At 36.9% G+C, this 11711-nt stretch overlaps 1 protein-coding gene across 1 annotated transcript; it reads right to left on the bottom strand.

The window, feature by feature from the left end:
• Nucleotides 1–817: 817 nt before the first annotated feature.
• Nucleotides 818–11360, bottom strand: MDFIC2 (MyoD family inhibitor domain containing 2; the record flags this gene model as incomplete). Its single annotated transcript, XM_029051081.1, is given in 2 exon segments — nt 818–1077; nt 11129–11360. Coding segments are annotated over 2 exon segments (492 nt in total), but the record flags the coding sequence as incomplete, so codon positions are not given.
• Nucleotides 11361–11711: the final 351 nt, after the last annotated feature.

The raw sequence follows: 11711 nt of genomic DNA, 5'->3' as shown, positions 1-11711 counted from the left end.
CCGCTCTCCCCCCTCTCTCCCCCCCACCCCTCCTCCCCACCCCCGTACCCTGCTGTTTACTGTACAATGCAACAGAAACCAAGAAAATAAAAATTGATTATTTCAGGTCATTCTACTCTTGGAACATGCGTACATTTCCCATTAACACTAATTAGAACTAAGGAGAACCTTTCTATAACAAATTAAAAATAGGCATAACCTGTTCTGACATAATCATAGACACATATTAATCTACTCTAGAATTACAGTTCCCTTTTAAAGTATATTATATTCAAAATTCACTGGAGATGTGTTAGAGACATCTGCTGTAATTACAGTAACATGGTTTCTAATTCATTTAATTCCCTTTTCTTTCCTAAACTGAACACATAAGTGAGTTTTAAGAGATTGTATAAATAAATTTTTAATTACAAAATGATGTTATATCATGCATTATTAATAATAACAACCAACAATGTGTAATGTTTATGCATGAATCCATTAGGAAGATGAGCTAATGTATATCAGTCCTAAAAGAATGACCTAATTTGTTCTAAATTTGTGAATGGGATGGAGTTCATGGGACAAGCTGGTGAAAAAAATAAATCCAAGGAGTTTGTAAAGGCATTTAGGAGTGAAGGATCATGTTTTTAATTTTTCATTTTACTGAATTATGAACACAAAGACTTAGTTGTGCATGCTCCTGTGTGCAGACAGGTGCACCATAATGTCTTCAGGAATACAGAAAATCATTTAAAGAAAAAAAAAATCTTCCATCCTTGTTGTACAGCGTATTCCTTTGAGTTCAAAGAGCTTGTAAGACTCTTGTTTCCTGATGTTAGCGGTAACAGATTTCGGAAATCTCTAAAGCAAACTCTAAACATTCTCTGGTCTCATGACAGGAATAAAAAAGACTGCAGTCAACATCACAGTTGCAGTTGCAGTCATTCCCAGAGAGACTCTCATCGGAGGTGTGATGATATCTGTGGGAAGGGCAGCACATATTGGTGCAAGCAATTTCACAGGTATTAGGCAGCATTAGTAGGCAGTCCCAAAACTGGCAGAACAGGCAGGTGAGGATAAGTGAGGCACATTCATCTGTTGAAAGGAGAAAGGAACAAAGAGAAGGTTCAAAGATACAACTATTGTTATCAGTAAGAGACTGAAGACTATAGCTTGTCAGCTCCTTGCAAGCAGGGAATGTGTCCACCGACTCTGTTTTATTGTACTCTCCCAAGGGCTTAGTATACAAGGTAAGTGCTCATAAATACCATTGATTGATTGATTAGATAAGAAGTTTGATTCTACTCTATTTTGCAGTTCCTAGCTTCTGCCAACTCCAGGCAAGGGGAACTGTACTTGCCCTCCTGTTCTTTTAGAGTAATGGTATTTACTAGAGAAGCAGCGTGGCTCAGTGGAAAGAGCACGGGCTTTGGAGTCAGGGCTCATGAGTTCGAATCCCAGCTCTGCCACTTGTCGGCTGTGTGACTGTGGGCAAGTCACTTAACTTCTCTGTGCCTCAGTTCCCTCATCTGTAAAATGGGGATTAAGACTGTGAGCCCCACGTGGGACAACCTGATTCCCCTATGTCTACCCCAGCGCTTAGAACAGTGCTCGGCACATAGTAAGCGCTTAACAAATACCAACATTATTATTATTATTAACTGCTTGCTTATGTGTCAAACATAAAGGTACAGATGCTGGTACTTACGTACACAAATTGCCACTTTTAGCTGACCACATCTTTTCTCCACACAACCTTATGTACTCCATCTTCAGGCTGCCCAGCATTGGTTAAAAAAAATACTCTATGCTTTCTGTTTTGTGTGATTCAGTGAATCAGTCATGTTTATTACTCACTCACTGTGTGAAGAGCACCATACTAAGCACTGGGGAGAGTACAATATAACAGCTGGTAGACACATTTCCTTGCCTACAAGGAGCTTACAGAGGGAACTTACAGTCTAGAGTTAACTAATAATATTATTAATTTGTATAGAGTTTTGTTTTTCCAGAATATTTTTATATAAACTCTTTCATTTCATCCTCACAACATCACTGTGAGGTAGGGAGATGCAGGGGTATTGTCTTCTCCATTTTACAAGTGGTTGATTAACTTGCCATGGTCACATAGTAGGCCAGTGGCAGAGCTGGACTAGAACTCAGGTGTCTTGATACCCAGAAGACTCAGAACTCAGGTCCTGACTCCCAGGATGCCTTCCTTACTTCATTTTGCCAAGCATTATCCCTTTCCTGTTTTAAATGTGAAGTCTTCCCTAACTCCCTAATGCCACATACACCATTCACTACTGTTTTATTGGCACTTATATACTGGTACAGTTTCACATAGATTTCTATTATTCATGATCTTGCACTTTTTATTTGTAACATTTTGGTTTATGTTTAGCTCTGCTATCAGACTTTAAGCTCAGTGAGAGAAGGCACCTTGTATTAATTAGGACTCTCTTGTAATTTCCTTTGTACAATCACATGTAAAACAAATCCCATTGGTGATGATGATCATTCTAAAATGCATAAATCATATCTGTTTTCTTTTAAACAAGCAGTATAGAAATTCACCATAGCTCTATAAAATTCTGGAAAGTATCTCTAAGTATTGCTGGTAGTTCTAGTCAAGCTTATTGGTGAAAATAAGTTAAAATTGATAGATTTTGGTGTTTTGCATACAAGAAAATATACCAATCATGTTATTGAAAGGAGTACTTTCTCATCTGCAGGCAGAAAATATTAAAATTCTAGAATTTTATAAGCCAAAAGTGGGTGAGCATTTATCATTATGTATCATCCCCAATTAAAAAAACCAAAAAACCTTGGACTGTGCAAGCCATCTATGCTTGAAAACAGTACTCTAGAAAAATATTTTTTTCCTCCAGATGGACTGATCATCTGTTTATGGTTTGATTTTTCTGTTGGATTTTCTTTGATAAAACTGGTTAATATCCAGTGGTTTTCAGGCCTCAATAAACAGTAACTAAGTAGCTGAGCAGAAGAGAGTTTACTTAAAGATACATTCTTCCAAACTCATTTTTCTCTAACACATTTTAATGAATATTTTTCATTTTTGTTCGCATGCTTGTTAATTTTTAAAGGAGGAAAAATGTCAAAATGTCACCCCCAAAAGAAACAATGTATATATAAAAAATATATATTTTAAGTGAAACCTTTTTTTAAAAAACTTGTAAAACATTGCATTAAGTTCAAAAATGAGCCTTGCATATTGGTAAGCAGGCTTTTTTTTATAAAATGGTGTGAACTCCACTATGATTCACTTATGACTAGTTTAATTGTCACATAATGTTGCAGGTGCTGTGGCAATTAGTCAATATTTATAGTACAAGCAGCTCGTACTGCAATGCCGTCTTAGTATATGCACTCGTCTTTTGCCAGTCTTGGTTTATTTTGATTTGCTCATTGCCAACTTCTGGCATATGTGCTGTACACCATATTCCATAAATAACCATAAAATCATCCACAAAAAGAAAGAAGTTAGCGCAGTGTATAGATTTTTCCTCCGTCTATATTTCAGAGGAGGAGGTGTTGGCTGTCAATGGGACAAGAAAAAAAAACCATCGAAACTCTTTTGAGATATTTGAATAGGGCTATTCAAATGAGCACCTAAAGAAGCAAATTCTGAGTAAAGCATATCCTACTCAGAACACCCAGCATTTCTATAAAGGTGGAAGACAAAATTGCCTTTCCCAGCCACTCTTCACCATGCCCACTAAAAGTGATCCCGTGGGGTCCTTTCACTTGATGCACGTCTCCCATTGATAGAAGTTCAGTTCTGTGGATACCAATCTAGAGAAGGGAGAGATTCGTTCATTAAAATGACCATTTCCCTTTCTGTAGTGTCCACCTCTGTTGGGTGGAACCCTCAAAGCTTGCTGGAGTTGATAGTCTCTTGGGTTCTGAGCCTCTAGTGCAAGCAGCAGACCTTATTTTTCATTTCATTTTCCTTAGATTTTGGCAGGATCAGCAGTATAAGTTTTCTCCTCTATTTTGCACTTGAGAATACAACCCATTTTCTCCATTTTTACGTTAACCTTTTTTATTTGGTAGTAAAAGGTGGGCACTCGTGCCCAGGGTAAACATTGCAACATTAATGAATTGAAAACAGATTCTTCTGGCTTTAAAATATGTTCCAGTCTTTTTCTCCAAAGAAATATTAAAGAATCCTAAAACAGCAGGAAAAACTGTTTTGCATATGGCCCTTTTTGTTTGCAGAAAAGTAACATAAGCAGTGCTGAGGAAATGTTGCAACTTGTTGGAAACAGAGTTGGATTTTCACGTAATGTCCCCTGCTAATGAGTAGATTTTTCCTTTGGCTGAACGACTTCCCTGAGTTTTAAAGTAAAAAAAAAAATGGATCCTCCTCCCTTTACTTACCAAAGGCCTAATCCCATCTACTTTTTACAAGCTCCATTTAAGATCTGAGGTCCAGTGAGGGTCTTCCATATTGGAATTCCTCACTATTTCACTACAGAATTTCTCCAGTTTCCCAGAACAACTTTTAGGTAGGCCCTCGCTGCTGATTGGAGAGAAGATTATTTTCTTTACAATAGGAACCCAAATGGGGTTCTGGTACTTCTATGAATGAAAAAGGTCCTGCCACCCTTCCACAGTACAAATTTGACCCACCAAGTCTTTGTGAACATGAGGCTTTGATTTTTCTGACCAACTTTCTGTGGAAATGGGACTCCATATGTTTTTGTAACTTTGAAGTAATTCCCTCCAGTAACCAAGAACCAACCACCTTCAAATTTCAATGTTTGCCTAGGTGCTGTAATTGGATTTGGTGAATGACAATTCTGTGTTCTCCTTGTCCACCCACTTCATGATTTTGTTACTTCCATCAGGTCTCTCCTCAGTGTGCCTTTCCAAATGGAATAGTGCAAATCAATTGTCCAGCTCCCCATCATTTTACTTGCCCTCCTTTGTTACGTCTTTCTTAAAATGTAGTGACCACGATAACAGGTTATATTCCAGGTAAAGGCTTTAATTTAAGGAAGAAAGTGTTCGATGTTCACTATGGTTAATAAATTCTCAAAGAAATGACCACCAGTGATACATGGTGGCATCAGGGGGGAGGTGGGGGAGAGAAACCAAGGTGGAAAGGAAGACATTTCCTGAATCTTTAGCTGCTCTAGATTTACAAAGACACTCAGAAAAAAAGAAAAAGACTGGTATAGACACGAGGAGTTAAGCTGGCACTTAGCAACCACAGAGACACAGAAGTACAAATACTGCACCCTCCTCCTCTTCCTCCTTCCCCTTCTCCTCTTCTCCTTCTCCTCCTCACAATCATCAGTATGTGCTAAGAGACTACTATGTCTTACACTAGGTGTTGCGATAATTTACTGAATAAACAAGACAGAGCCTCTTAAGGTCAGGCAGAAATTAGGAAACAGATTGCTCTCCTAGATTAAAGGCTTCACAAAGATTGAGATGTATGGAGGTAGAATAGAAAAAGGAAACAAGCATGATGTGGAACAAACCCACTAACACTAATCAATCAGTCAGTGGTATTTATTGAGTGCTTACGGTGTACAGAGCACTGTACTAAGTGATTGGGAGAATACAACAGAGTTGTTAGACATGTTGCCTGCCCATAGGGATCTAGCCTAGTAGTAATAATAGTAATAGTATTTATTAAATGTTTACTGTGTGCAGATCACTGCATTAAGCACTGCACTAAGCATTTGCTTATATGAAAAGAGTATGGGAGGGTGTGTGTTGGTGCTGCATTGGTCTTTTCAGCCAACCCTCACATATGGAAAAGATCTCTCAATCAGTAGCATCATTTTTGAAAACAAAGGGCAGCTATATTTTATTATATACAAAAAGCACGGACTGGGGAGTCAGAGCTCATGGGTTCAAATCCTGGCTCTGCCGCTTGTCAGCTCTGTGACTTTGGGCAGGTCACTTAACTTCTCTGTATCTCAGTTCCTTCTTCTGTAAAATGGGGATTAAGATGGTGAGCTCCACCTGATCACCTTGTATCCTCGCCAGCACTTAGAACAGTGCTTTGCATATAGTAAGCGCTTAACAAATGCCATCATTATTATTATAGGCAATGCTTTTTACTGGGGAAAGTTTATGATGTACTGGAACAATGTGAGCCTTCGAAGTTTCTAGAAGAAAGTAAAATTCCAAAAGAGAAAAAATGGCCCCTGAATACACTGGCTTTTTTTTTTTGTCAAATTCTGTTACAACATGCAACAAGAATAAATAAAGTGTGATTGAATTTCTTTCTGTAAATGGTGTATAATCCACAATGTTATCAAGTGCAACTCCTATTTAAATATGTCAAGTTCTTTTTAAGTTCAGACAAGCACAACTAACTTCCTAGTCAGTTCTTTAGAATTAGAATGACTGGATTTGGGTGATACTTAGTAAATTTGTGCTTATATTTTTTTCTGAGCAAATGAACTGAAATAATTATAAAATTGAAACATTTTATAAGGTGACATTGCTGCATTTAATTGTATGAAATTTACAGTCTAGAAAATGTAATCATTTTATCCAGTAGTCCATGATGTAATTAAGACTATTCTTTTTAGATATCCTGTATTTATGATTTTTCCTTACATGTAGGTAGGATGTATCAAATTCAAAATTATACATCAATTAGACATCTCCTTAAGGTTTCTTTCTTTAATATCAGTTCTGTCTTATAATAACGTGTATATTCTGGAATTTATTAACCTTACTGATAGTCTAACAATAACGGAGTAGATACCTAAAACATCTATGGTTCTTTAGACTTTATTCATTATTATAAAATGCGACCACACAAAAAGACAACCTTTTAATAATAAAGTAATGTTGCAGTAAATGCTGCAGTCTGTGATGTGCAGTAAAGATGCTTTTAAATTCCCATCAGAGCACACACCATGAACTGTGCTAATGGATGTAACACATTTCACAAAATCTGCATGTATGAGGCTTTTTCATCCTTTTTAAGTGGGGTAATGTATATAAATAATAGACATTAGCAATTAAGGATCCATTCCTATGCACTCATTTATATATTTGAAAATAAATTAACCACAAACAGCATAAAAGTAGATGCAGTCTTCCATATTCTCTTCTATTTTCCCTGCTGTTCTTGAAAGACATTACTGTATTTATCTCAGTAAGAACAGTGACCCTGGCTTTCAATTTCTGCACTATGAAATTAATTACCACTAAAAATATTTATAATGCAATAAGTCTGACAACTCTCGGATTTTTTGTTTTGTTGAGGATGGGGAGTTATTTTTATTTATTTATTTTATTTAATTTGTGTGTGTGTGTGTCTGATCCTTTGTCTTTTAACCTTTTGAAAATTACTTTTGTGACTACCTAGACCCAGTGGGAATGTCTGCTGACATCTCAGTCATAAACCTTAATGTTTTGGGTTGTTGCGTGCCTTAGCCCAGACCTTAACAAAAGCAACCTGCATTAATTTAACACATTAATATCCTTTGCAATTTTTAACAGTGAAAAATCCACCATGTATGTGGTTAGAGGCTCCTGCCTACCTATTATAATTTTAAGAGAACAATTACTAAGGTACTTCACCTAGAGTTCAAATTCTCCAGCAGCACTTGTGTTACATTAGATATTCCTATTATTCCAGCATCATTGATACAATAGCTCAAAAAGGTTCCTCTGCAGCATTATGGTTTATTGTGTTGATCTGTGCTTTGGTCATTCTTAATTCAAGGATCATTAACATGATACTCATGGCATGATCAAGTTTCATTGGTACAATTCAATAAAATGTTTTATCGCCTAGATGCTCACGTAAGGAACTTTAAATTCTGGGACTTAAATAATTTGTTGCTATTTTCTAGTTCACCTTTTTAAGATTATTTACAAAATATCCAGATATTTTGCTTGGAATATGTTTTCTGCAGCAAAGTGATAGGGTTTGCATGTGTATCACCATTCATGTTTGAAGAAGAAACATGGAGCTTTCTGGGTTTGTGAATGTAGCTGAAAGGACTGAATGACCCCTTACACACCGAGTCATGTCTCCATAAACACAGCAGAAGTCAGGCAGGAGCATGCAGAATTGTACTTTGTACTCAGACCAGCTAGCCATGGCTATTGAAGATGTTTCATTTGGTTATCACAGCTTTATTTATCATCTTATATAGTCACATAAAGCTGACCCAACCAGTGATGATGATGAAGTCTCCCATCAAAAAGAATGCACGAGCCTCTATCACCTCATTTCCAGTATTTTCTGAGATGTTCACAGAGGTCAAGGTGTGAGGCACATTCAACTGCTATTATACAGTTCTAAGAGCTGCCTTTCACCCTGCACATTTCTCCTTCGTTGCAGTTAGATGTTTGCCCTCAAATCACTGGAGACAAATGGCAGATATGACTCCAGAAGGACCTATTTCAGTATCAAGCGCTAGTGTCAATAGAGAATGTTTTGACGTTGTCCTCAAGGGGTGTCTGTATCTTTTCCTCTGGGCACCTATGCCCTTTGCTAAGCTTTCCATAACAGATTGATTATACGTCCTTAAAAAATTTGTCCTTAAGGGATGACTGCAACATTGCAACTGACCTCAAATTCCCACCGCTTTGCAGCCCGTGATCCCACAATGGTGAAGGACCACAGTATTCAGGATGAGATTTTGTGGCCCCTCAGAAAGTGCGCATGGAATCAGTCTTGCTGTGTGATAAACTGTTGGTGTAGTGTCCATGCCTCAGAGCTGTGTAGCAGTGTTGAAATGAATGGAGCAAGATAGATCTTCGTCCTCAAGCCGATTGCTCGAGAGCCGATGTTTGACCTTTTCACTTGCTACACTGGCAGTTATGATAGGTGTTTTGACAGTTTGTTCCGGGTTGTCATGTTCATGTAGACACAGATTCAGATATATATGATCCAGGTCTAGGCACTGTTTTCAGGTCCTGATACTGTATGTGACTTCACATCTTTGAATTACATGCTGCCCAACACTTTTCCTCAAAATATAGCTCCCCATTTCCATTTGTTGCCCTAGAGATTATTCTCTTGCTACTGTTCTTACATAGCTATGCCACATCACTTGAAGTATTTCCTTATACTATTTCACTGTCTGGCTTACCTCAGTTCAGTTGCTCCATTTGAGTCCGCCATAAATCAACTGCTTGGGTATCCTGCTGTCATCCATCCTCTGGACCTGTCCAACCTAGCAGAATTATGTAGCTACAAACACTACTTCAATAAAGGTAGACTGGCTGTGTTCCAAGACCTCATTTTCAGTGATCCTGTCTTGCCACTGAATGTTAATTAAGGCTCCTAGGTGATGCAGATGAAAGCCTCTTAAGAATTTGAATGTGACGTTTGTGCCATGTCTAAGGCTCAGTCACAAAGAAGGATTGATATTACTACCACTCTGTAGTTTTTTTAGTGCTAATGGTAATTGTTAGGAAATGATGCCTTTAAGAGGGTAGCTCCAATGATCAAAAAGGGTTATGGGAACAATAGCAATCAGATAGAGAACTATATGCAGTGGATCCTTAGAATTAAACAAATTATTTGTTGTTGAAGAAAACATGCAATAAATGGATTGATTATAAGCAAAAAATACATTCGAAGTCTGGTACTAGAAAAGGGTAAGATTTTTCCTTAAAAAAATGCATTGGGGTTAGAATGTATAGCATCAAAAAGGCAAAGGTTGATATAGTTAGCTGAAAAACCCAACAAAAAATGCTGTTAAGGTATTTCAAAACTAACAGAAAAATAGAATAGAGACCAGAGGCAGGGAAGTCAGCAAAGAGGATGATGCAGTAATCAAACTGTGATATGACAAGTGCCTGGACCAGCATGGTAGCAGTTTGGTTGGAAAGGAAGAAATGGGTTCCATGCCACCTAAGCACTTAGGTACTCCCACCCACTGGTAGTGCTTAAGTACATATCTTTATTACTTTTTCCAATCTTTTTCCAATTCATTTTAGTGTCTGTCTTCTCTACTAGATTGTAAGGTTATTGAGGACAGGGATCATAGCTACTAACTCTTTTATTCCCTCAAAAGTGCTTAGTATAATGCAGTAGTACTCAATTAATTCTGTTGATTGATTGCAAAACCAAAATCCAGATGGAAACCTCAAAAACAAATGTAGAAATATGGGTCAGAGTAGAGGCCAGTTATGTACAGATCAAGGTCTATCTCTATTAAAGAGATAATATGCTTAAATCTCTAAGAGGCACATCTTCAATTTTAAATTAAAATCATTTATTTTTTTCTTGCATCAACTAATCATAAATTACCAGTAACGATTTTTGCGAAATACCTTAGGAGGTAAATTTTCATATTTGCAAAGGCTTTCTATAGTCATATAAGCAATATTTTGAGTCATGAAATTTAAAATTATTTTTAATTCTATTAGAAATCATTCAATCAATGGTATTTACTGAGCACTTACTATGTGCAAAGCACTGTGCTAAACACCTGGAAGACCACAATACAATGCAGTAGACAGATTTGATTCCTGCCCAAAAAGAGCTTACAAAGATAGTTGTAGAGTGAAAATGAAAGCATTTCCCATGTTGAAATGTGGAGAGCATACACAGCCGAACTACCTGGAAGGAGGTTTAAGTGTTTTCTCTGTGTCTCTAAAGGTGTGTGTATATTGACAAACATAGTGACAAACAGGCGCTGCTTAGTCCAAGGTCAGCATTCACTGGGAATACTCAGAAATTCATAATGCTTGAAATAATTTGTCTTTTTTTTAACTCACAGTTGGTAAGTGCTTTAATTTTTACAGGCCTTTAATTTATATATTTCTATTATTTTACTTGCTTTGTCTAGGCTTGTTTGCCTAATGTCACAAGCAAAGTAGCTCCCAGAATCTGGTGTGGGGAACAAGTTCAACAGTTTTCCTTTTTCACTTTGTAGCCCTTTGACAAGAGTGATTATAACCTAGCCACTTGAAACACTTTTCTTCGGTTCCCAGTTTTGAAGGCAACAATCTGCATAGCACATTTATCGCAAAGTGACCTTGACATGTGTCATTCATCATCATTTGGATTCTGAGCCCTCCTGTTTAATATTCATAAAGTTTTTTTTTTACAGTAAGCATATGTGATTCTTTCATAAAAAATGAAGATTTTATTTATAGAGCTCTGTAATTTTAAGAAACATACCATCATTGTCTCTCTGATGAATGGATGTATCATTTTGGAGGTAGGAACATTTTGACCAACATTCTTTGATGGAAGAGAGTGAGGTGCTGGATTCTCACAAGTTTTTCTCATTCAGAGTTTCTTTGGTTGGGGTGTCTGTGATATTGAATTCTGATACTGAATTCATAACAGTGCTTTTAATAGATTTTTCTTCTGTATGTATCTCTCTTGTATGCTGTGTATCTGGATCAAAACACACACACACACACACACACACATGTTTACATATGATATTAACCAGATAAAGTTAAAGGATGATCATTTCACAAATTTTCATGCCTAAGAAGCCAAAAAATGCAAATGCAGGATAACTGAGTAAAATTGTAAGTGGGAGATCACTTACAATCAATCCTATTACAATGAATTTCAAACAGGTGATAGGAATGTCGAGCAACTTGTGTGTGTCCAGTATTATGGTCAAATTTAATGATTTAATGTATATTCTATTAGAGGTCATGATCGCATTTTCTGAAGAAAATTATTGGGTAGACAATATTCTATCTTTCTTATCATTCCTCAGAAAAACCACTGTGAAGTGTTTAAT

The sequence above is a fragment of the Ornithorhynchus anatinus genome, chromosome X1 (assembly GCF_004115215.2).
Source record: "Ornithorhynchus anatinus isolate Pmale09 chromosome X1, mOrnAna1.pri.v4, whole genome shotgun sequence".
NCBI lineage: Eukaryota > Metazoa > Chordata > Mammalia > Monotremata > Ornithorhynchidae > Ornithorhynchus > Ornithorhynchus anatinus.
Note: the sequence above shows the minus strand (reverse complement) of the source record. Positions and strands in the feature narration are given on the sequence as shown.